The sequence below is a fragment of the Rhea americana genome, unplaced genomic scaffold (genome assembly GCF_003343005.1).
Source record: "Rhea americana isolate MKP2758 unplaced genomic scaffold, rheAme1 scaffold_122, whole genome shotgun sequence".
NCBI lineage: Eukaryota > Metazoa > Chordata > Aves > Rheiformes > Rheidae > Rhea > Rhea americana.
The window spans coordinates 2,299,635-2,321,716 of record NW_028185284.1 but is presented as its reverse complement, the minus strand read 5'-3'; the positions used below and the strand labels follow the sequence as shown (position 1 = coordinate 2,321,716).

The window sequence follows — 22,082 nt, the reverse complement described above, 5'->3', positions numbered from 1 at the left end:
CTTAGCAGGTCTCGAGGTCCAGAGCTCTGCTGGTGGCCCAGGACTCCTCWTTGGACTGGCACATGAGAAAAGAGTTAGTGTTCTCTCTGGCACCTGAGGGTCTAGGCTTTGTTTGGCTTTTTGGCAGTGTATGGCAGGCTTGTTGCACCAAAGTAGGTTGTCTTTTGTGGATCAACACAAGCTTATCGCATATGGTGTACACTGATAAAGGCTGTGATTTCTGAGCCATGGCTATGSTGTCCTGCAATGACTATGTGACAACAGCTTTCTTGCATCTTCTCTAGTATCTCTGTCTTGGGACTTTCCTCTTCTCCTTTCTCTAGGRCCTCTGTAGTTTGCCAAGTTTGCAATCGGTCACTGCTTTGGTCTGTGGTATTGTACAATAGTACTAAGTTAACAATTAACTGCCTGTCATCAGGGACCTTATTACAACACCAGCAGTGGGTGTGGGGGGACTTTTATCCCAAAAGTCCACCTAGGGATCTCACAACCAGGCAGAGCAAGAGAAAGGAGCTGCTGTCTCTTCTTGCTGGAAGCCATGTCAGCACCCTTGGAGGAGTTCTGCGGCTCTGTCTTTTGGGTGAGTAGCTGTGTCACCCCTGATCACCCATCCTTGAGGCAGAACACTCAGTGAATAGAGAGACCACTAAATCCCAAGGCWCAAAGCACAGGCTTGTTTAGCTGGTGGATGTAAGTGCCAGTGTCAGGCAGAGGACCTGGTATTTGTGCCAGGGCTTACATGATGCTGAGTGCTGTACACTGCCAGGGCAGCCTGGGTGATACCCATGAGACAGTGACCCAAGTGATAGTTTACCAAGTGACCTCCGTCTTCCCTTAGCCCCATAGCCCAGCTGCGAAGGCAGGGCACCCTCAACCGACCTCCCAGGAAATGATTTGAGCACAGCTACTGCGGCTGCCTCGGCTCCATAAAGGGGTGGTTGTGGGAAGATTGATCAAGAGGGGGACCTTGCTGAAGGGGCTGAAATGCTCACCGAGGGTCAGGAAGGCGGGTGTTGAGGAGGGGGATGCAATGAGGTTGGAAATGGGAAGAATAGGAGCTATAGGAGCACTGACTCTCAGGCTGGGAGTCAAGTGAGGGTTGGGCAGTCCTGAATGACTTGGCTGACTGYCCTTTTTGCCCCCAGAACACCTCATTCCTCACTCACCCGGATGCCGACCTGCCGACCTGCTTCCAGCAGACTGTGCTGGTCTGGATCCCCCTCGGCTTCTTCTGGATTTTTGCTCCCTGGCAGCTTCTGCCTATGTGCAAATCCAAAGCCAAGAAATCATCTCTGACCAAGCTCTACATCACCAAACAGGTGGAGTGGGACTAAGGGAGAGTGGAGGGCAGGCTAGGGCAGTCTGGGATGGAGAGATGGTGAGCGGAGAGCCTCTGGGTTGGAGATGGGAGCAGGATGGAGAGAGGAGAGGTGTTGGAGAGAGGGAGCAATGAGCTGGGGCACTGTCTGGTACAGAAGACTAAAGGGAGGCCAGGAAGAGGCATATCAGACAGAGAGGATGACAGAGTGGGAAATACTTTTGAACTGTTGGCTCAGGTGTGTGTTGGGGCCTCTGACCTGGTGGCTTGTGATTGGGCATTGCGCTCCAAGCTTGAAACGACAGCAGTGCTCGTGTGGAAGTGCTGCAGGGGGCCCTAGAAAGCTTTCCCGGGCTGGATTTTGGTTGGGGAGGTGGTAAATGGTRTGTGGGGCGCAGTGCGACTCTCCCCAACCACATTCTCTCCTGGTGGTTCTTAGTGCTCATGATGGGCTGGGTCTCTCCTCATGAATGCTCCCTTCTCCACACAGGTGCTGTCTGCATTGCTGATGCTGACAGCAGTGGCAGAGTTGGCATTGACATTGACAGAGAACGTGAGGCAGGACGAGCCGCTGCCTGTCCAGTACACAAACCCCAGCCTGTACATCGCCACCTGGGTAAGGGATCACCTGGCAAATGTGCCTTATGGCACCAAAGAGATGTAGTGTGAGACTGTGGGGCCAAGCAGCACCTAACTGGACAGCAAGGCCGCTGTGTCCATAGCACAGAGGTCAGTGGGGAGCTGTATCTACCAGGGAAACATCTCTTGGAAGATGGGCAGGGACCAGCTCTGCATGCATATGGTTGGTGTGCAATAGATTGAGAGCAGCTATCTGACTGTACAGTGCTGCCTCCATTTATCCTTAAATTCCTTAAATCTGGTACAGATACCTTACCTGTGAGCAYGACTGAGCAAATCCATGCCTGGCAGAGACTTCAGTAACCTTCCTACGTTGAGGAAGGCTTCAGATGTGGCCAGACAAGGCAGGATGSGGTGGTGGGAGTTCTGCACAAAACATAGCTATAGGCAATACAGTAGACAARATGCTGAATGTGAGGATACATCAAAAAGGACTTGGCTGCTTCTCTAGGAAGTGATGGGGATGACCCCAGAAATTGGRATTGTGGCTTGGCAGCCGGGCTAACAACCAAAACTGCTCTGGGGAGAAATGTAGAGCAGGGAAGGAATAGCGTGGGCTTCAGAGGACTGACTGCACAGTGCGAGGAGCAGTTCATGGCAGGCTATGCTGCTCTGATATCTCACAGTTTCTCAGGAGTTGCTGCTGAATTTTGTGTGGAGATCTGAAAAATGCCACTGAGTATCTAGGCAGAAGACACTGGAGGGATGTTTTGGACAGTCATGTGAGAGAGAGGCACTGCAAGGGAAGCACACAGTGTTGGGTTTAGGCTCTAGGCCTTGAAGAAAGGACAAGGGCAGATCTATGAGTCTGGGCTCTCTGCAGACTGTTACTGTGGCCCCGGGGAGCTACAAGCTGTCTGGAACATGGAGAATGAGTAGAGAGTGAACTGRCTTTCATGGACTTGTCTGGGTAAAGTACCTGGTTACTAGGCTTGGTGGCCTATGCTAGGCCACAAATGTTGAGAAGCTAAGGACATAGTAGAGCCTATTTACTTGATCAAGTATACATGCAGAAGTACCACATATCTTGAATAACGTACAGGATATTGTAAAACAGTCCTAACAATGTCATAAAGCTCTGGAGCTGCACTGATGAGTAAAAGAAAGACCTCAGATTGCTGTTCTTGGTACTTCGGCATTTCGACTGGTTTCACATGTGGAGTTTATGAGAGACTTTAAGCCAAAGGGACTGCCATAGGAGACTGCTGTGCTTGGCCTGGAGGCAATATTGAGAAGACAGGGGCCTTTTGCCTGGCCCCTGCAGCTGGACAGGGTAACAATCCCAGTGAGAACAGCTAATGGGAAACAGTGTTCTGCTGTAATGTTGAGTTGCCTTCAGATTTGCTTTTTGTATAGGGAGCCTGATACCTTTTTCTAGAACCCAGAAGAGGTACCTCTTCCTGAAATAAACCTTTGCCCTGTGTAATTGACTCTGAAGCTTATGTAGAGTTGGCAGTGAGTTCAGGCACGAGACACTCGGTAATCCAAGGCAGTGAATCCCAGAGGATCACATGTACTGGCGTCCCAGGGAATGTGACCCTGACAAATGTTTAGAGCCCAGGCCAGTCCTGCTGCCCCACCTGAATGTCCTGAATGTCCTCTCAGTGCTGTTTTGACTGTTTTTCTCCCACCAGTTCCTGGTCCTACTGATCCATGATGCGCAACGCTTCCGCTTGCGCAGAGACTCAGGAATACTTTTCTGCTTCTGGATCCTGTCCCTGCTCTGTGGGGTATTCCCGTTCCAGTCACTCATCCGGAAAGCACTAAAGGTTGGCAGGAAGCTTTGCGCTTTCCCATGTTTTTTTTTTTTTTTTCCCCTATTCCCAAGGAAAATCCCTTCTGACTTCATCTCCTAAGAAGTTCCTGGTGGAGGACTGAGCTTTGAGGGACTTTGGAGAACAAGAAGAAAGCTGGGCAGGAATTGCTCTTTGAATTCTTCCTCTTCCTTTGGGAGGCATAAACTCTTTGTGACCACTTTCTCCCCTTATAGGCTTCTATGCAGAAGGCCGGGGGAAGCAGAGAGGGATGGCTGGATGGGAGCTGAGCCAGAACACAGAGGGGCTTTTGTGCTGTCCTGGGGATGTTCCAGCTGTTAGGGCCAGATGGACTTGAAACAGGCCCCAGTAGTAATGTTGGGCTCCTCACTCTTGCAGGCTCCGATCTCCGATGTGCCACGGTTTGTCCTTTTCTTCATCTCCTATGGGCTTCAGCTGCTACTTTTCCTTGTATCGGGCTTCTCAGACATCGCCCCAGAAGCAAAGGAAATCACCAAAAAGGTGCGAGGTGCACGCAGGTTTGGGTAAGGGGCTCAGGGTACCACGTCTCAGCTGGCATTGCCTGGGATAGGGTGTGGGTGCATCAAATTGGCTAGCCTAGGTGGGCTCCCAGCAGATGTTCTTCACCCCTGCATGAGGGCAGGCCTGGGAGCCTCAGCAAGGTGCACAGCAGAAGCCGGAGCCTGCAGCCTGGGGCATCCTGCATGTGTGTCCAAGCGGATTAACTTCTGACTCTGGGATGAGGCTGCCTGAGGCTGGAGCTGRCACAGTTTGAAATCTCTGTGGTTCCTTCGTGGCTGAGTGTCCTGAGGCAACTCTTGTCATCACAGCTGGTTATACCTGAGYACCTGCGATCCCTTGGTACTCACTTCTTTTTGCTTTGTGTCCTAGAACCCAGAAATTACAGCTTCTTTCCTGAGCTCCATCACCTTTGGCTGGTACACCAGGTGAGCAGGTCTGGGGTTGGCATAATGCAGGGGCAYGTTAGGGCTGGCACAGTGTCATGTGGGTGAACCTGCATCCCAGGCTGCTTTGGGGTAGCTGTAAGAGCCATGAGCATTTGGTGCAGTCAGTGCAGCATGAGCTCAGGTCCTTTTTCCTTTGCTGCACACTGGTATCAGGTGCATTGGGCCAAGCTTGCAGGTAGCAGTGATCTGTCACTCCTGTTTCACATAGCAGAGAAGTGACGGAGCTGCTTGGGAGCAGGAGGTGAAGCTGCAGCCATGCCATAATGTGTGAATACAAATAGGGAAGAGATCCACTTAGCTGCAGGGAGCTCTTCCTCCMTTGGGGCCAGGCTGAGAGTGAGGGCTCAGTGTTTGCAGAAAGGGTTACCTCTCAGGTGCTGTGTGAGGACCTTGCTGAGGGAAGGTTTCTATGCCCCACAGCATGGTTTTCAAGGGCTATCGCAAGCCCTTGGAGATGGAAGATCTCTGGGAATTGAAAGATAAAGACAAGACAAAGATTATTTCTGCCATATTGGAGAAGAATATGAAGACCACGATAAAGAAGGCCCAAGCAGAAATGGAGAAACGGAAACGCAAGAAGAGACTTCGGGAAAGTGACCCAGACCATGGGAACAAGATGAGCAAGGCCCAGAGTCAAGATATCCTGGTGTTGGTAAATCCCTTCCCACTCCTGGCTTTGTGTGGGACTCAAAGATCCAGGCCCAGCCATACGGAATAGGGTCACCTCATCCCCCTGCAGCCACCMCTGCTGAGTTATCCTGATTCTGCAGGGCTATGGGCAAGGATGGGAAACTATGACATAGTCTCCTCCATTCTGAGCATATCCCTTTGTTTTTGGAGACCAGGAAAGTCTCCATTCTTCTGCCCTACAGAAGATCAGGAACCACCCTCAAGTCTGCAGTGCAAACAGCTCTCTTATCTCTGTCTTTCCCTTCCCCAAATACCTCCCATCAATGAGGTCTGAGTGAGAATCACCTTGTATCAGGTTCCAGCCTCAGATCTTTCTGAGGTGCCTGACTTTGGGTCACGTGGGGTCAGGCTAGTCCTGGGATTACAACAGTTGTCTTTCGAGCATCTGAATCAAGAAAGTAGATGTTAGTATTAGGGGTGTATGATATGTGACCAGTGAGARGGAACATGAGTGGAGATAAAGGTAAGGCCTCATTCAGGATGCCTGACCTGTGGGCTATGGGAATAGCCCTGGAAGCATCCTTTCAAGTGGAAGAAGCCTATGCAACCATCTTCTTTACTTACTTGTGAGTTTCCCTCTAGGAGGAGAAGCAGATGAAGGGAAAGAGAAAGAGGGCCAAAGGAGACTCTGACCCTAGCAAGGATTTCCCTAAAGGCTGGTTGCTGAAAACCCTGCTTAAGACCTTCTGGCAAAACCTCCTGCTGTCGGTGGCTTTCAAGGTGGTGCATGATGGACTAGTGTTTGTCAGCCCCCAGCTGCTGAAGTGAGTCCTTCCTCTCCTCCCCTGTCCATGTGCTATCTAGGCCTTCCACTCAGCCTCACCACTGCATGTGCAGCACCCAATCCAACCACTTTCTTACATGCACATGTCCCAGCTCCACACTCTGGGGACTTCTTTTGCTCCCACCAAAGCTATGAGAACCTCTTGGGTTGCAATTTAATGAACAGCTGAACTGATCCGAGCTCGTTCCCAGCCACCAAGGACAAGGGCTTGCTCCCTGCTCCCTACCTCCATCTTCATGCAGTTGTGTTCCCTCCCTAGAAATGACTCTGGCTCTCATTGGGTCCATTCATGTATCAGTTCAGTTCAGCCCAACAGGACCTGCCTAGTGTATTTTGCAGAGTGTCTGTGGATGATCTGACAGCAGTGACCCACTGCTATACATGAAATGCAGTCTTCCTTGGATGGGGTGACCTGAGCTCCCTGAGCATAGAGTCAGCTATTTGAATAGGGTCTCTGTAACTGCTCCCAGGAGGATCCTCTCTATGTGCTGATCTGGAGCACTCTGCTTGGGTCTGTCTTAGTAGGTTGGGTGTCTCATGAGTCGCTCTACCCCCCAGGCTGCTGATCAACTTTGTGTCAGATCCAGAGGCATTTGCCTGGCAAGGCTACCTGTATGCCATCCTGCTCTTCTTGGCAGCGATGATTCAGTCCATCTGCCTGCAGCAGCACTTCCACTTGTGCTTCCAACTTGGCATATCTGTGCGTGCCAGTCTCATGGCTGCCATCTACAAGAAGGTTGGTATGGCCTTGTCAGCACCCTCTGTCTGCTACTTCCCAGCTGGGCRGGGGATATCAGCACCCTTTGCCTGCCCCATCAACCTACGACAACTAGGGTATAAGCTCTTTACTACCCAGAAAGACGTGTGGAGAACTCAGCTTGTGGGATACCTGCCAAGTGCTGGAGACACTAGGGGTGCTAGCTCTGCCCAGGACATGGGTGTTGCAGCTGTGTGTTTACTAGCTAGCAGAGGCTGGGAAGCTTTCTCTTAACAGCAGGGCAAGATCTAGGATAACTGCTGCTGGGATTCCTGCATAGGGGACGTGTTTGCCCCCAGCAATGCAGTGGTTCCTAGTGTATGGATGGTGATGAGAGCACACATGGTTAGCAGAATGGTATCCAGGAGCAAACCCAGGAGCAGTTTCAGCCTGGCCTGCTAGTTCCCTGCTCTGTGTCATGCTGCTGGCATCCAGGCTGCTCCCAGACAGGCCAGCAGTGACTATGCTCTCTCTCTCTCTCTTCAGGCACTCACTGTATCCAGTGCCACTCGCAAAGAGTCCACAGTGGGAGAGACTGTGAATTTGATGTCTGCTGATGCCCAGAGGTTCATGGACATGGCCAACTTCGTTCACCAGCTCTGGTCATGCCCTCTGCAAATTGTCCTCTCCATCATATTTCTGTGGATGGAGYTGGGCCCCTCTGTCCTTGCTGGTATTGGAGTGATGGTGCTGCTCATCCCTATAAACGGGTTCCTGATTGTCAAGGCCAAAGGCATCCAGGTCAGTGGTGKTGCAAGTTCCTTCCTGCCTCCCCAACTCCTAAGGCCTATTGCYGTTCCCTCAACTTGTTTTCCACGTTCTTTTCCCTGTTACACTGCAGGTCTTTTCCAGCTTGGAAAGTTCATCTTGCTTTAGCTGGGTGGGTCCTAGCCTAAACTGAGGGGCAATGAGTGGGTGAGGTGAGCAGGACACAGATGAGATCTGTTCTACCAGTTGAACTTGRACAGGGCTGAGTACAACCTTGAGAATTGAAAGCAAGATATTACCTAAAATAAAGTATARTTCTAGTTTCTAGCTGACAACAGAGCTGCAGGGAGCCAAGGTCCAGCTTTGTGACACTGCTCCTTGGGGTTCTGGGATGGCCATTCCCTTCCCTTCTGCAACRTGGATGTATTTCCATGGGTGAGCTGAGCTGTTGTCAGAATTGGGCATAGCTGCGACCTCTGGCCCTTCTGTTTGCAGGTGAAGAACATGAAGAACAAGGATGAACGCATGAAAATAATGAATGAAATCCTCAGYGGAATTAAGGCAAGCAGTAGGATGTCCCCAGGCAGCTGTTGTAGCCTTCCCCTGTGGCACCCCTCTTCTTGTATGCTATACTTGGAGGCAGTGCACTTTTACAACTCTGCAACACCTGAATTGTAGTTTAGCTTGGGACCACGATCTCTGAGGCAGCCAAGTCTCAATTCCTGCAATTCCCTTGGCTTCCTCACCTTGCAAAAGTTTGACTGGGGAGGAGCTGTGGGTAGCTGGACCAAACCTTGGGAGCTACAAAGAGGGTTTCCAGGAAATTTCCTGGAGAACCATGGTGGGGAGCAGGCTGCTGTGATGGCAGAGGGGCTCTCAGTGACCTGATAAGCTGAGGATGAGGAGTGGGAAGCTGTGAGGAAGTGCCCTGAGCTGTGGGCCAGGATGAGGCAGGAGAGATGCAGTGGGCAAACAGACTTCTGAGCAAGTCAGGTGTCAGTGCTGAAGGTGCTGTGACCTAAGAGAGCTGAGTGTGGAGATGGGCATTCCTTTGAGGCTAACATCTGCTCATCCTGGTTACTCCACAGATCCTGAAGCTTTTTGCCTGGGAGCCCTCATTTGAGAAACGAATCAAGGAGATCCGGGCACGTGAGCTCAGGAACTTGTTGAATTTTTCTTACCTGCAGTCAATCTCCATCTTTGCCTTCACCTGYGCCCCCTTCATGGTGAGTGCTAGCAGCCTGGGGAGGACCTGGCCTACACCTTCATCAGATCTGAGATAAGCCTGTGTCCAKGGGAATGGGAGAGATTGGGGACCTCAGCTGGAGTGCAGCAAGGAGATTTGGAGGTGTAGGATGACAGATYCCCAGCAGGCAGAGTAGGGTCCTGGCTGCTGGCAGGACAGCACATTGGGTAAAAGGATCTGCATCACAGTGGAGAGACAGGGCCCGGAGGAGGAGGTAAGCACCAAATAGGAGAGTGCTGCAGGGGCCTTGTTGGAACCCCAAGGTCTGGGCTGCAYGCAGCCAAGGTGATGGCAACTTTCTCTGATGGTACTTGTCCCAGGTCTCCCTGGCCAGCTTTGCTGTCTACGTACTGGTGGATGAGAACAACGTGCTGGATGCGCAGAAGGCCTTTACTGCCATTTCCCTTTTCAATGTGCTACGTTTCCCCATGACAATGCTGCCCATGGTCATCTCTTCCTTGGTGCAGGTCAGCCCCCACACAGGGCATGGGGTGGAGATGGGGGTCTCTTGATACCTCTGTCCAAACCAGCACATGGAGTTTGGGGCTCAGAAGTTTGGTGGGCCTAGGGCTTGGGCAGCCAGGCTTGATATATTAGGCTCTGTTGGCAAATGGGTGTGACAGGACTCACAAATGTGACGTGGACTTGGGGCTCAGATCTTGGGGCTGGTGTTTGGGTGGGGGCTATATGCTTGAGGCTTGAGTTAGGGTGCTTGCTCATGGGGCTCCTGCCAGACCACCCAGCTGTGCTCCATGCCCACATGCCCCTCTCTCTCTGCCATGGTAGACCAATGTGTCAACTGGGCGACTGGAGCGGTACCTGGGTGGAGAAGACCTGGACACCTCAGCTATTCACCATGATCCCATTGCAGGTAGGCTAACATCCAGGTCAGTCCCTGTGGATCACAGGCTAGACTCACCCTTTTCCACTGTGCAGACCCTCTCTGCAACGGGCAGTGCAAACCAAGCTGGAGGCAGTGTGGCAATAGGGGGTAACACTGTGCAAAGATGGAGCTTTGCAGGCAGGAGCTAGGCAGACCTGGTAAGGGGCTGCTTAGGAGGGTTTGGGGCTGTGCATGGACAAGGACTAGGGACTAGGCAGGCTGTGGTGTGGAGCATGCTAGCTGGAAAGGGGAGCTTTCCAAGCCCTGAGGTATGGCTCTCTTTTGGCAGGTAGTGCTGTGCGTTTCTCGGAGGCCACATTTGCCTGGGAGCAGGATGGCAATGCTGTGATAAGAGAGTGAGTGCTCTGCACCGTTTAGGGGCCAGACGGGTGAGGAGAGGGCATCTTGGTCGCTCACGTACCTTGTTTGTTGGGGATGGTGCTTGGGTCTTCTCAGTGCTGGCTGCGAGTCCTCCAGCGATGCTCTGCTCTGCTTTGTGTTGGTCCCAGGTATGCAGGCTGCCGCAGCCAGTAGTGCTGCTTACTTGGCCCTCATGTCTTTGCAGTATCACCCTGGACATCACACCTGGGAGCCTGGTGGCYGTGGTCGGGGCTGTAGGCTCAGGCAAATCTTCGTTGGTGTCAGCTATGCTGGGAGAGATGGAGAATATCAAGGGACACATCAATATCCAGGTGAGAGGAGCCAGCCAGTGTGAGGGGCTGTGGGGCTGGCTGGGAGCTCAGCAGGGAGACTGCAGGGCAAGCCCGCTCTGGGATAGTGAGCGCACCAGGCACTGTCTGAGCAGCCTCCTGGCTCAGGGCCAGATTGATCCCAGTGAGATGAACCAGGGCTGTGGGAGCTGGTAGTGTTCAGACTGGTGCCCCAGCAACACAGCTGTTCTTGAATCTCTCTGTCAGGGCTCCCTGGCCTATGTGCCCCAGCAGGCCTGGATCCAGAATGCAACACTGAAAGACAACATCCTTTTTGGGTCGGAACTGGATGAAGCCAGGTATCAACAGGTCCTCGAGGCCTGTGCTCTCCTTCCTGACCTGGAGCTGCTCCCTGCAGGTGACCAGACAGAGATTGGAGAGAAGGTATTGGCTCTGGGTACTACAGGTTGAGGTGGGGACAAGGAAATATGGGGCAAGCAGGGCACAGAAAGGGAGAAATGGATGTGCAAGTCCTGGGAGAAGGGGCAGGTGTCTCTTATGTGCTAGCAGGTCTGGGTGGCCCCTGGATGCATGGGAAAGGGGAGGGAGGTGGTAACAGWGGTGAGGAAAGGGACAGAGAGAGGTACAGTAGGCATACAAGGTTCAGCAGGAGAGTGGTGGCAGAAGCAGCCCCCACCATGCACAGGGGCGTAGTATGCACAGAGGGGGAACAGCATGATGCTTCAGCGCATGCTCGTATGAGGGTGGCTGTCTGCACCACTACCAGAGTGTGCTGGAATTTAATGACGGGAAGGAGTACTGGTGCCTGGGGACCTCTGAGGGCATATTGTGGGGTGCAGCATGCTGCTGGGGCCTACCCACACCTGTGTTGTAGTGGGGAAAATAAGCAAAGTGTGTTTAGGGAGGGCTGCCAAGCCAGCTGTTAACATGATCTTTCTGGGTATGGAGCAGAGCAAAGAGCTGTTGCCCAGTGCCAGGCAGGGGCTCATGGAGGTCCCCTCCCTTTCAGGGCATTAACTTGAGTGGGGGTCAGAAGCAGCGAGTMAGTCTGGCCCGGGCAGTGTACAGCAACGCAGATATCTACCTGCTGGATGACCCCCTCTCTGCCGTGGATGCACATGTTGGCAAGTACCTTTTTGACCATGTGCTGGGRCCAAAAGGACTGCTGCAAAAGAAGGTGAGTGCTTCTGCCCTACTCCCCAGGAACTAACCATGCAAGAATCACCTGATGTTGTGTTGGCCATACAGGGAAGGTTCAGGCTGCTTGTTTGGGACAGAACAGGGTCCTGCAGGCCTTCAGGTGGGGCTACAGCAGGAAGGAGAGTCCTCATGGGTGTCCAGAGAGTTGCAAATAAGTGAAGGGTGCCCAATGGGTCCCCAAAGGTGGGCAGTGATAAGCAGAGAGGTTCCCAAGTAGGGGAAAGAGAGCCCAGGACTTGGGGGGAGAGGAATGCTTTAATGCTCACTGCTGAGTAACCACAGTACTACTTTGTTGCAGACGCGAATCTTGGTGACGCACAGTATCAGTTTCCTGCCCCAGGTTGATAACATTGTGGTGCTGGTGGCAGGAGCAGTGTCTGAGCACGGCTCCTACAGTAACCTGCTTGAGAACAGGGGGGCATTTTCCCAGTTCCTGAACTCCTACGGTGTCCAGGAAGAGGATGCTCCAGATGAGAACGTTGCAGGTACTGGGCACGCCTCTGGGCTGGGCAAGTGAAGGGGATGTGTGCGTCTCGGGATTATAAAATCATAGAACTTACTTCATTGGTCTGATCTGGCTCTATCCAGCCCAGACCCCAGCAGTGACCACTGTGAATCCTTCCTAGCTTCTTACAATCAGCAGTTCAAGGAGTTTCTGCCTAAAATTTGCATCCAGGCATTGCACTGAATACCTACCAAAGGACATATCTAATTTTTGAGTCCCTCTTAAATTCCTTTGTGTTTATGACTCCCATAATCTTCCCTGGCAACAAGCTTTGCACCTTAATGATGCCAGAGTAAGAAAGATTCTTTTGTTTTTTCTAAACATGATGTCTCAGCTCCCCCAGGTGCAGTGCTTTYAGGTCAGGCTTAAGCTCACCATGCCTTGGCTCAGCAGGTGCCTAGCTGGAGCCTGGCTGCTCCCAGTCTGTCTCTGCAGGACCCATCTCCCATTTGTTCAGACGTGCTTAACCTCTGTACGCTCCTGAACTGGAGTGACATGACTTATCAAGTCCTGCACTTCCTGAACCAGCACAAGTCTCTCCAGGAGATTCCAGCAGTGACWCTGTGATCAATCAGCAGCAGTGTCTGCCTCTGTGCAGGCCTTTAGCCTTGTCAGTTCTCCCTCTAGCACAGTACTCCAGTGGGTCTCTTCCTTCTCCTGCTATACTGAGCTTGCAGCAGGGTTTGTGGTGGGAGGACACAGGCTCAGCCTGGGGTGCAGGGCTAGAGGAGAGGGGCATGAGAGTGGCAGAGGTGTGTGATATGTGGGATCTGCCCTCTCCTTGGTGCCTGACTCTACCCTCACTCTCCCCTGTGCCTATAGCTGTTGCTTTAGTTGAGGATGAAGAGCAGGTTGATGAAGACACTGAGCCCTGTGTGGAGGACGGGCCTGATGATGTGGTGACCATGACAGTGAAGAGAGAGGCCAGCATCCGGCGGAGAGAGTTCAGTCGCAGGTGGGGACCTGACCTGAGCTTGCAACCCTTTCCCCTGCCTCCTGCATTGCTCCCTAGGAGGCAGGGATCCTGGGGAGCTTCACTGGGGAGATTCCTGAAGAGAAGGGCCTGGGAGCACCCATACTTGTTCTTACTAGGGGGTGGGCTGGTTCAGGAGCACCTGACCTTGCCTTTACTCACACTGCTGTATCACTGCCTCACCCTGCGATCTTGCCTGAGACTGCTACCACTGGCTTGGTTCTGCCGGCTGGGGCTAGGAACTGTGATCATATCTGGAAATGCCTATGACCTCCACAGCTTGTTCAAAGCTGCCTGAGTCAGGACGTCCTCTGGAGGGCTCTGGCACTGGTGTGCCAGTGCARCGTGGGGACAGACTCCCAGGAGAGGGGGAGCCATCCAGCACCCTGTGACTAATGGCAAGCATMCCCTCCCTGCAGCCTCAGCACAAAGAGCACCAAGTCCTTCCAGGAGGCCAGGAAGGAGGCCCCCAAGAAGCTGAAGGGACAGCAACTGATTGAGAAAGAGGCTGTGGAAACCGGCAAGGTAAGGAGAATAGAAGAGACTCAGTGCTACAAGACCCCTGCTTTGGCGCCAAAAAGCCAGCACCAGCTGTCTCTGTTCCCATTGCAGCCAACAGGCACAAAAGGAGACAGTGCTACCTSTATGTGTGGAGCTAGTGGGTGAGGGTGGCCCTGGCAGGGTGGGCATGTTGCTTGGCACCATCAGGGTGGTAGAGGGAGGAAAAGTGTAGAGTGGAGTGCTGTGGGCAGCTAGGCAGGAGTCCCAAGGCTACATAGGGCTTGTTATCAGCTGTGGCTTGCTGAATGGTGRTTGATGGGCTGAACTGGTCCACAGGTGAAGTTCTCCATGTATCTGCGGTACCTGCGTGCTGTTGGCTGGATGTTTTCCTTCTTTGTTGCCATGGCCTACTTTGGAGAGTACGTTGCCTATGTGGGAACCAACCTGTGGCTCAGCGCCTGGACTGATGATGCGCAGCTCTACTTGAACAAGACCTACCCTCCAGCGCAGCGAGACCTGCGGATTGGTGTCTTTGGGGCACTGGGGGTAGTGCAAGGTGATTGTGGGAACACAGGGGATGCTGTTCACCTCAGCTGCATGGTCCATCAGGAAAAGAGCTTGCACAGCAAGGAACAAGGTCCAGCACTGTGTCTGTCTGCCCRCTTCAGCCTTTCCTCCTGCTCCTGGCTGAACTGGGGACAGATATCAGCATGAGCCCAGTGTAAACTGCCCCAAGAAGACTGTGTTGCCCCCCTTAGGTTGAAGGTCACTGTCCTTAGCCAGCATGGGGATAGTGCCAGGGCCCAAGCCTCTCCAGAAGGGTTAACATTCTTCCCGTGTGATGAGATGTGGTTAATGGGACCTCCCAAGGACTGGCACAGTGGCCCCCTGTGGAGCTGCCAGCTTGGAGCTGCTTGGTGTGTCCTGTGAGACACAAAGGGTGCCTGGGGCCAGTGTCCCATGTAAGCTGGCACTGACTCCTTGGTGCTTTCATTGCAGCTGTCTTCCTATTCATTGCGACCATCCTGTGTGCCCATGGTGCTGTGCAGGCTTCCCGGGTTACACATGAGCAGCTACTCAGCAACATCCTGCATGTGCCCATGAGCTTCTTTGACACAACCCCAACTGGCCGCATCGTGAATAGGTTTGCCAAGGTAAGAGGAGGGCATGGAGGAGTTGTCTATTCTGGCAGGTGTGGTAGGTTTGGAGAGTGTTGGAGAGTGACATAACCCTGTTGCTGTTCAGCAGTGCACAGATGAGCATAGGTCAGGGCTTGGAAGGGACCAGGAGGGTACAGTGGATGCGAAGCTGATTGTGAGCTCACTATTACTCTCACTGTGAATAAGGGAAACCACATCCTGGGCTATGCTAGGAGAAGAGTGGCCAGCAGATCATCAAATTTGTTACCTCTTCTACTCAGTGCTGGGGAGGCCATATCTGGATGCTATGTCCAGTTTTGGAAGCTCTGGATCAAGAGGGCTTTGGAGAAACTGGAGAGGGTCCAGAGGTGACTACTAAAATAAGCAGGAACCTACAGCTCATGTCCCATGGCGAGAGCTGGAAGGAGTTGGGCTAAGAGGAGATGAAGGGGGATCTGCTCACAGCCTACAGCCACTTTCAAAATGTAGCTACAAAGATGATGAAGCCAAACTTATCTCAACAGTGCCAGGCAATTCAAGGGGCAGTGGTCCCAGATGGTAGCTTTGAGAGGATCAATATGAACTTAGGGAGCACCTCTTCACCATGAGGGTGGTGCAGTCAATAAAGAGACTGTGAAACCTCCGTCCCTGGAAGTCAGTGAGACTTGTCTGGAGAGAGCAATGGCTGATCAGATCTAGTGCTGGGGATAATGCTGCTATGAGCAGGAGGTCAGACTGGAGACCTCACAGGGCCCTTCCAGCCAGCCTATCTGTGATTCCATGGTTTGTATACAGAGATATTGGGCTGCTTAGCACATCTTTATTAGTCTTCTTATCTTTTTGTTCAAGTTTTAGAATGGGGGGGGGGAAATACAGTTAAAAAACTTGGAAACATTACATATTTAAGGAAATTTTAACGTTATTCCTTATTCTGTTCCCTTAGTCACATTTCTYTTTTTTGAGGGAAAAATCAGAGTTACCTGCAGCCAACTGCTGCTGCTGCTGCTAGATCCCTTGTCCATTCTGCATCCCTCAAGGGAGGAGATGCCAAGGTTGCAAAAAGGACAGCAGAAAAAAGAAGGATGGACTGTGTAGCTCATTCTTTTCTGGGCCTGATTTGCACTTTCAGTCTGGAGACAGGAGCCCTGTGCAAAGTTCGAGCACCTGCTTGAGGTCTGACTAACAAGTCATGCTCTTGGGCTATTTAGGGCATATCAAGTTGTCCTTGTGGTTACAGATTCACAACAGTCTCTGCTATGTAAATGAGACTCATAAAACAAAGGGGAAAAGAAAGTGGGGGAAAAGAGGCAGGTAAGTTCTAATATACTGCATCTGCACTTCTTGGTTTGGTAACGCTTCTTGATTTTGTGAATAAAAATCTCTCTTGAGATCAAGACCATAGGCCTGCTAGGTATACTCTGAAATGAGGGAGGAAATGATGCCTACCTAAAAGAAGGGTGGTGGCAGGAGAGGATGGATGGAGACCTGAATGCATCTGAATGGTCAGCCCTGTCCTTCTTTCTGCCTTAGTTTCATATCCTGAATCCTGGGACTAGGCAAAGATGCGCTTTCCAAAGTGCACCCATACTAGAGAGGAGTCTTACTTAGAGCTTCTCTATTAGTTCAGCTGTTTCCAAAGTAGTGTCTGTGGCCCTAAACAGGGTTGTGACCCCCTACACCAAATTCAGTGTCATTCTGTATTTTTGCAAGCATCTGACACTGTGTTTCCATATGGGTGTGTAGGAACCTCGTATGCTTGGTGCTTCTGGGCTTTTCCCTCTCTCTGGGGTTGCTGACTGCTTCTTTGTATGCTTCAGGACATCTTCACAGTAGATGAGACCATCCCCATGTCCTTCCGCAGCTGGCTCTCCTGTCTCATGGCCATCATCAGCACACTGGTCATGATCTCCCTGGCCACTCCATTCTTTGCCCTTATTATCATTCCTTTGGGCATCTTCTACTATTTTGTGCTGGTGAGTAATTTGGACCTGCAAGAGGCTTCTGCCCTGCACAGACCTATATCTTTGTCCCTTTGGGCTTTGTGGCTTTGTGTTGATAACAGAGCTGTCTCCTTTGTTTCAGCGATTCTATGTCTCCACATCACGCCAGCTACGGCGTCTGGACTCTGTTACTAGGTCTCCTATCTACTCCCACTTTGGTGAGACAGTATCAGGCCTCTCTGTGATCCGGGCATATGGACACCAGGAGCGGTTCCTGCAGCAGAATGAGAGCACTGTGGACATCAACCAGAAAAGTGTTTATTCCTGGATAGTCTCCAATAGGTGAGTTTGTTCCTTATGCCTTAGCACAACCTCTGCCCAGGTGCTCCTGGGTGCTGAGGGAGGTCCATCAGATGCTGGAGTTCTCCCTGTTGATCTCAGGACATGCTGTGAGGGTCTGGACAGGAAAAGGGAAGCTTCCACAGTCTGTTGGAAGGAGATGTTTTAGCGTGATTTTGAATGCTAGAGTACAGGCCTCCGAGAAATGTCCAGAGCCTGAGCAAGGCAGACTGCCCTGTCCAGGCCTGAGATGTTCCTGGTGGGTTCTGGGAAGAGGCCAGATGGCCCAAGCCAGATGGGAGTGCAATAGAGGCACTCTCTGGTGTTGGTGTGTTACTGAATAGATGCTTTGTGTGCATGAGGTTTGTACCATTTGAAGCTCCTCTGATACACGGTGTTACCAGCACAGGAGGTTACATATGAGACACAGGGGCTGACTAGAAGGCCAATCAAGCCTGAACTGGAAGCACTGGACATATAGGGTGACATACAGAACAGATAACAGAAAAGGACATGGAGACAGAATAGAGACAGGCATAGACACAACAGCAGAATGGAGGTGGTTTACCTGAGGAGTGGCAAGGGGGAGAGTTAACGGGAACCACAAAAGTGAGGGGGGTTGTTTTGGTGAGGTGCTATGAGGTGACTGGAGGGGTCTTGATCAGGAGAGATGGGGATGGATGAGTCTCCTGGAGTGAGAAGGATTGAGATGACATAGGAAGAAACACAGAACTGTTTTACCATCATCTTGACAAATAAAATGGAACTACTTGCAGAACTGACTAAAAATCACATGCTACATGGGCACAGGTACCATGCGTACAGCGCTGAGCTCTGGGCTAGGTAAGGATGCTAGTGTGATGCTGGTCTCACTGGTGGTTGCTCCTGATGCCCAGAAAGGGTGATGCTGGCTTCCTGTGTTGGGTGCAGGCAAAGACTTTGCCCACTGCCTTTCACAGCCATGCTTTCCTGGTACAGGTGGCTGGCCATCCGTCTGGAGTTCGTTGGGAGCCTGGTGGTCTTCTTTTCTGCGCTTCTAGCTGTGATTTCAAAGGGCACTTTGGAGGGTGGCATTGTGGGTCTTTCCATCTCCTCTGCCCTCAACGTGAGTAGGCAAAGCTTTTCTTGCAGTTCAGGGCTGTCTGGGAGCAGCACTTTGATGGCTCTGGGCTGGTTGCAGGGTGCTGTATCCAGGTCTGAAACACAGAGGGTGAATCAGCTGGGATGGTCCTTCGTGGGGAGGGGATCGCCTGAGAAGCTGATATGGAGCCAGGGGAGAGCGTATCCCACTGCAAAGGGCTGCCTGCTGCTATGGGGAGGAACATGTTGCCCCTGTGCCTCAGATGCTGCAGCAAAGCTTTTGAAGGGCTGGCAAGGTTGGGGGCACTGGCTAGTGAGTGGGAGGTGACAGGCCAGGCCAGGCATGCTTGTGCCCAAGTTGAGTCTCCGAGCTGAGGAGGGAAAGCTATTTTTTCATGGGTCTCACTGAGCTCTGCATCCTCTGGGCTGTGCCATGCAGGTGACCCAGACACTGAACTGGCTGGTGCGGATGTCATCAGAGCTGGAAACAAACATTGTGGCTGTGGAGCGGATACATGAGTACACGAAGGTGAAGAATGAGGTGAGGAGATTAGGGTCCAGGCAAATGTCTGCTGCACAACTCAGTGCTAGCCAGCACTGCAGGGCACAGCCTCGTAATGCCTCTTGCACCCCCAGGCTCCATGGGTGACAGAGAAGCGGCCACCCCATGGCTGGCCCAGCAAAGGTGAGATCCAGTTCATTGACTATAAAGTCCGTTACCGACCTGAATTGGAGCTGGTTCTTCAGGGGATCACCTGCGATATTGGGAGCACCGAGAAGGTGAGGTGCCCTTGCTACACCCCTTGCCTAGCAACACTGTGTTAAAGGTGTTTCCGTCTTAGCTTCTGGCTGCAGGCTGGGGAGGGATGGTGATGTGGATGTTGCTCTTGGTGACTCCCAAGCTGCAGGGCACAGGCCAAGGGAGATGGATGACCTAGGAGATGGTGATTACAGATGCTTGCTCCCATCCCTGGTGTGCTGACAGTCTGTGGCTTGAACCTACACAAGCCCTACAGCCAGCACAGGGCAATTGCTGATGAGCCAGCAATTCTGCCAGCAGGACAGCATAGAGGAGCAGCATGTGGGGAGATGGGCCCATCAGGCAGCAGAGTGCAGGGCTGGTGGGCCGTAGGGTGGAGCTGGTTCTACACACTTTCCCACAAAGATGGAGGGAGCTAGCAGAAGGTGAAGGGTGAAGACAGAGAGCATCTGCCCTGTTCTATTCAGCCCTGGCAGCTGGATTAAATAGCTCCTTCCACAGGTTGGGGTTGTGGGCCGGACCGGGGCTGGGAAATCCTCCCTCACCAACTGCCTCTTCCGAGTGCTGGAAGCTGCTGGAGGGACGATCATCATTGATGGCTTGGATATTGCAACAATTGGCCTCCACGACTTGCGTCAGAACCTCACAATCATCCCTCAGGTGAGCTGACTCCAGCCTCCCTGCATCCCACTGCTGTACAGCCTCCCCAGGCAGTTTGTTGCAGCCAAACATGGGGGCAGGCAGCTGCTGCAGGGCAGTCCGTAGCTGCCATCCCTGCTGAGTGGCCACAGTCAGCATGGAGGGACTTCCTGTGCTTTCCCCGGCAGGACCCTGTGCTCTTCTCTGGGACTCTACGGATGAACCTGGACCCCTTTGACGAGTATGAAGATGAGGAGGTCTGGAAGGCCCTTGAGCTGGCCCACCTGAAGACATTCGTGCAAGACTTGCCTGAGGGGCTGTTTCATCCTATGAGTGAGGGAGGAGAGAACCTRAGGTGAGCAGAGGAGCTGGGGTGTTGGCCCCAAGAAAAAGGCTAAACGGGCCATGGTGGTGAGTGAGGACTCAGAGCAGCCTTGAAAGGCAGCCCTGGAGCAGAGCAACTGTCCAGGGCAAGCACAGAAGCTTTTGGGACTGAATATGAGTGAAAGAAATTGTCCAGGAGTCAGGGTTGTTCCTCTCTGCATGGGGGTCAGCATGAGCTAACCTATCACTGGTGGTCCAGCAAGCAGCACACAGCGAGGTGATGCTTGGAGTGGCAAATCATTAGTTGAGTTCAGGCTAGAGGGGCAGACATGGAGCTGGGGGTCAGAGCAGTGTATGGGAGCTTGGCCTGCAGACACCCTGCTGATTCTGAGTACATTGTTTGCGTAGTAACTCATGTTCCCCACCTCATTGCAGTGTTGGGCAAAGGCAGCTTGTGTGCCTGGCCCGGGCCCTTCTCCGCAAAGCCAAGATCCTCATCCTGGATGAGGCAACAGCAGCTGTGGATCTGGAAACTGATCATTTAATCCAGACAACGATCCGGAGTGAGTTTGCTAACTGCACTGTCCTTACCATCGCCCACCGCCTCCATACCATCATGGACAGCAACAGGTAGTGTATAGCAAGGGGTAAAAGGGCCTTTGGACTCCTGGGATGGGGCAAGAGGTGGCTGACAGCAGATATAAAGACACAGCCAGAGGGCAGGGCTGGAAAGCAGTGCTGCTAGGGGAGCAGAAAAGAGGAGGGGAAGGATGGCTGTGCATTACTTGTGCCTTTGTGGGGAGAAATACATTCTTGCGATCCTGCTTCTTAACAGTAAAAAGCGATAGAGTAGTTGTTGACAACCTTGACCAGGAGCTAATGAGACTGGCCCTCATTTCTCTGCTGGGAGCTGAAGCACATAACAGGCCTGTAGGAGTGAGTGTGGTGGCAGGCGCTGTAGGGCTGGAGCTGGTGGCTCGGATCCCGGGAGCTCATGTGTTCTTATTCCCTGCTGTCAGGGTGATGGTGCTCCAGGCAGGGAGGATTGTGGAATATGACAGCCCCGAAGAGCTGCTTCAGAAACAGGGCCTCTTCTCTGCGATGGCAAAGGATGCTGGCATTATAAGTGCACAAACCACCGTCCTCTAGCTGGAGTAGTGTGTGGTGTGCAGTCACACGCTTGGACTCATTGAGCAGGTGCCTGGATCTCCCTGCACTGGCCTGCCCAGGAATTTGTCTCTGCAGCTGGGGAAAGGATGCCATCTCTGCAGCAAAGGGAGAAGATGGCTTCCCTGGCTGTCAGGGACAGAGGCTATGGACCTGAGTGAGCTGTTAACCTTGCTACTACACCCTGCCTGCTGTGCATGAGGGCTGCAGTTGTTTAACTTATTCCAGTACAGAGGGGAAGTCATCCATCAGATGGAGAGACTGTGGCCTCCTTCGGATCTTAGTTTTTGTACCAGGCTAGGAGAACCTACTTGAAAGATACTGTATCACTATGGAATGAAATTTACAGTTTAATCTAGGAGTGAATAATTTATTTACTTTTTGTAAATGTTTCCAGTCTTCCAACTAAAAGCCTGATGGTAGGCATGCTCAATAAGCCTCAGTTTAGCTTAAAATCCTATCCAGTGCTTGGGGGAATGTGGTACACTGAGGTTACAGACACACAAGGCTAGAGAGTCCAAATCAAGTAGCATGAACATAAATGCCCAAACATATGGCTCTGTGGGTGCCCTAATGGTCATGGCCAGAATCTCTCCCTCCACCTGTCCTACAGAAAACAGAAGGGATCTTATTGTTACTCCTGGATTTGAGGTGAGCCCCGGATCCACACTGGTGTGGACACACAGAAGATCATGCTCCAGATGGCAGCTTTCTAATGTGCAAAAAAAAAAAAAAAAAAAAAAAACCCACGAATCCACCCCCATCACACTATTGTGCCAGCAAAAATATTCATAGGGCTGCAAGATGAGGGTTAAGATGTTTGCTGGCAGTAGAGGAGCCAGGAGTCAGGACCTAGCTGTTTTCTTTATGGCTGTATCTGCCTTTGTACTGTAAATAACTGACGGGGTTCTCGGGGCCCAGCTCTGACCATTGTAACCATTTTGGGCTGTGGTGCCAGACTACAAATGTGACTGTGGTGCAGACAAGCTACTGGAGAGGTGCAAACACCAATATGGATGTGCACACGCACGCACACATGTGCACTTACTTACACAGGCACATTTACTGTTGACAAA

General features: G+C 52.1%; 1 protein-coding gene across 1 annotated transcript; it reads left to right on the top strand.

Moving 5' to 3' along the window:
• The first annotated feature begins 538 nt into the window (after positions 1-538).
• ABCC2 (ATP binding cassette subfamily C member 2) lies at positions 539-21,442 on the top strand. Its single transcript, XM_085325749.1, has 32 exons — positions 539-580; positions 1,146-1,319; positions 1,809-1,934; positions 3,592-3,726; positions 4,111-4,233; positions 4,624-4,679; positions 5,121-5,352; positions 5,973-6,154; positions 6,733-6,910; positions 7,418-7,672; positions 8,135-8,200; positions 8,728-8,865; positions 9,206-9,352; positions 9,672-9,756; positions 10,058-10,124; positions 10,334-10,460; positions 10,686-10,862; positions 11,449-11,616; positions 11,938-12,124; positions 12,967-13,099; positions 13,537-13,642; positions 13,955-14,174; positions 14,618-14,772; positions 16,575-16,730; positions 16,840-17,039; positions 18,015-18,141; positions 18,556-18,657; positions 18,753-18,896; positions 19,378-19,536; positions 19,704-19,870; positions 20,275-20,469; positions 20,859-21,442. The coding sequence occupies exons 1-32, from the start codon at positions 539-541 to the stop codon at positions 20,986-20,988; spliced, it is 4,659 nt and encodes a 1,552-aa protein (XP_085181875.1). The 3' UTR covers positions 20,989-21,442.
• The last annotated feature ends 640 nt before the right edge of the window (positions 21,443-22,082 follow it).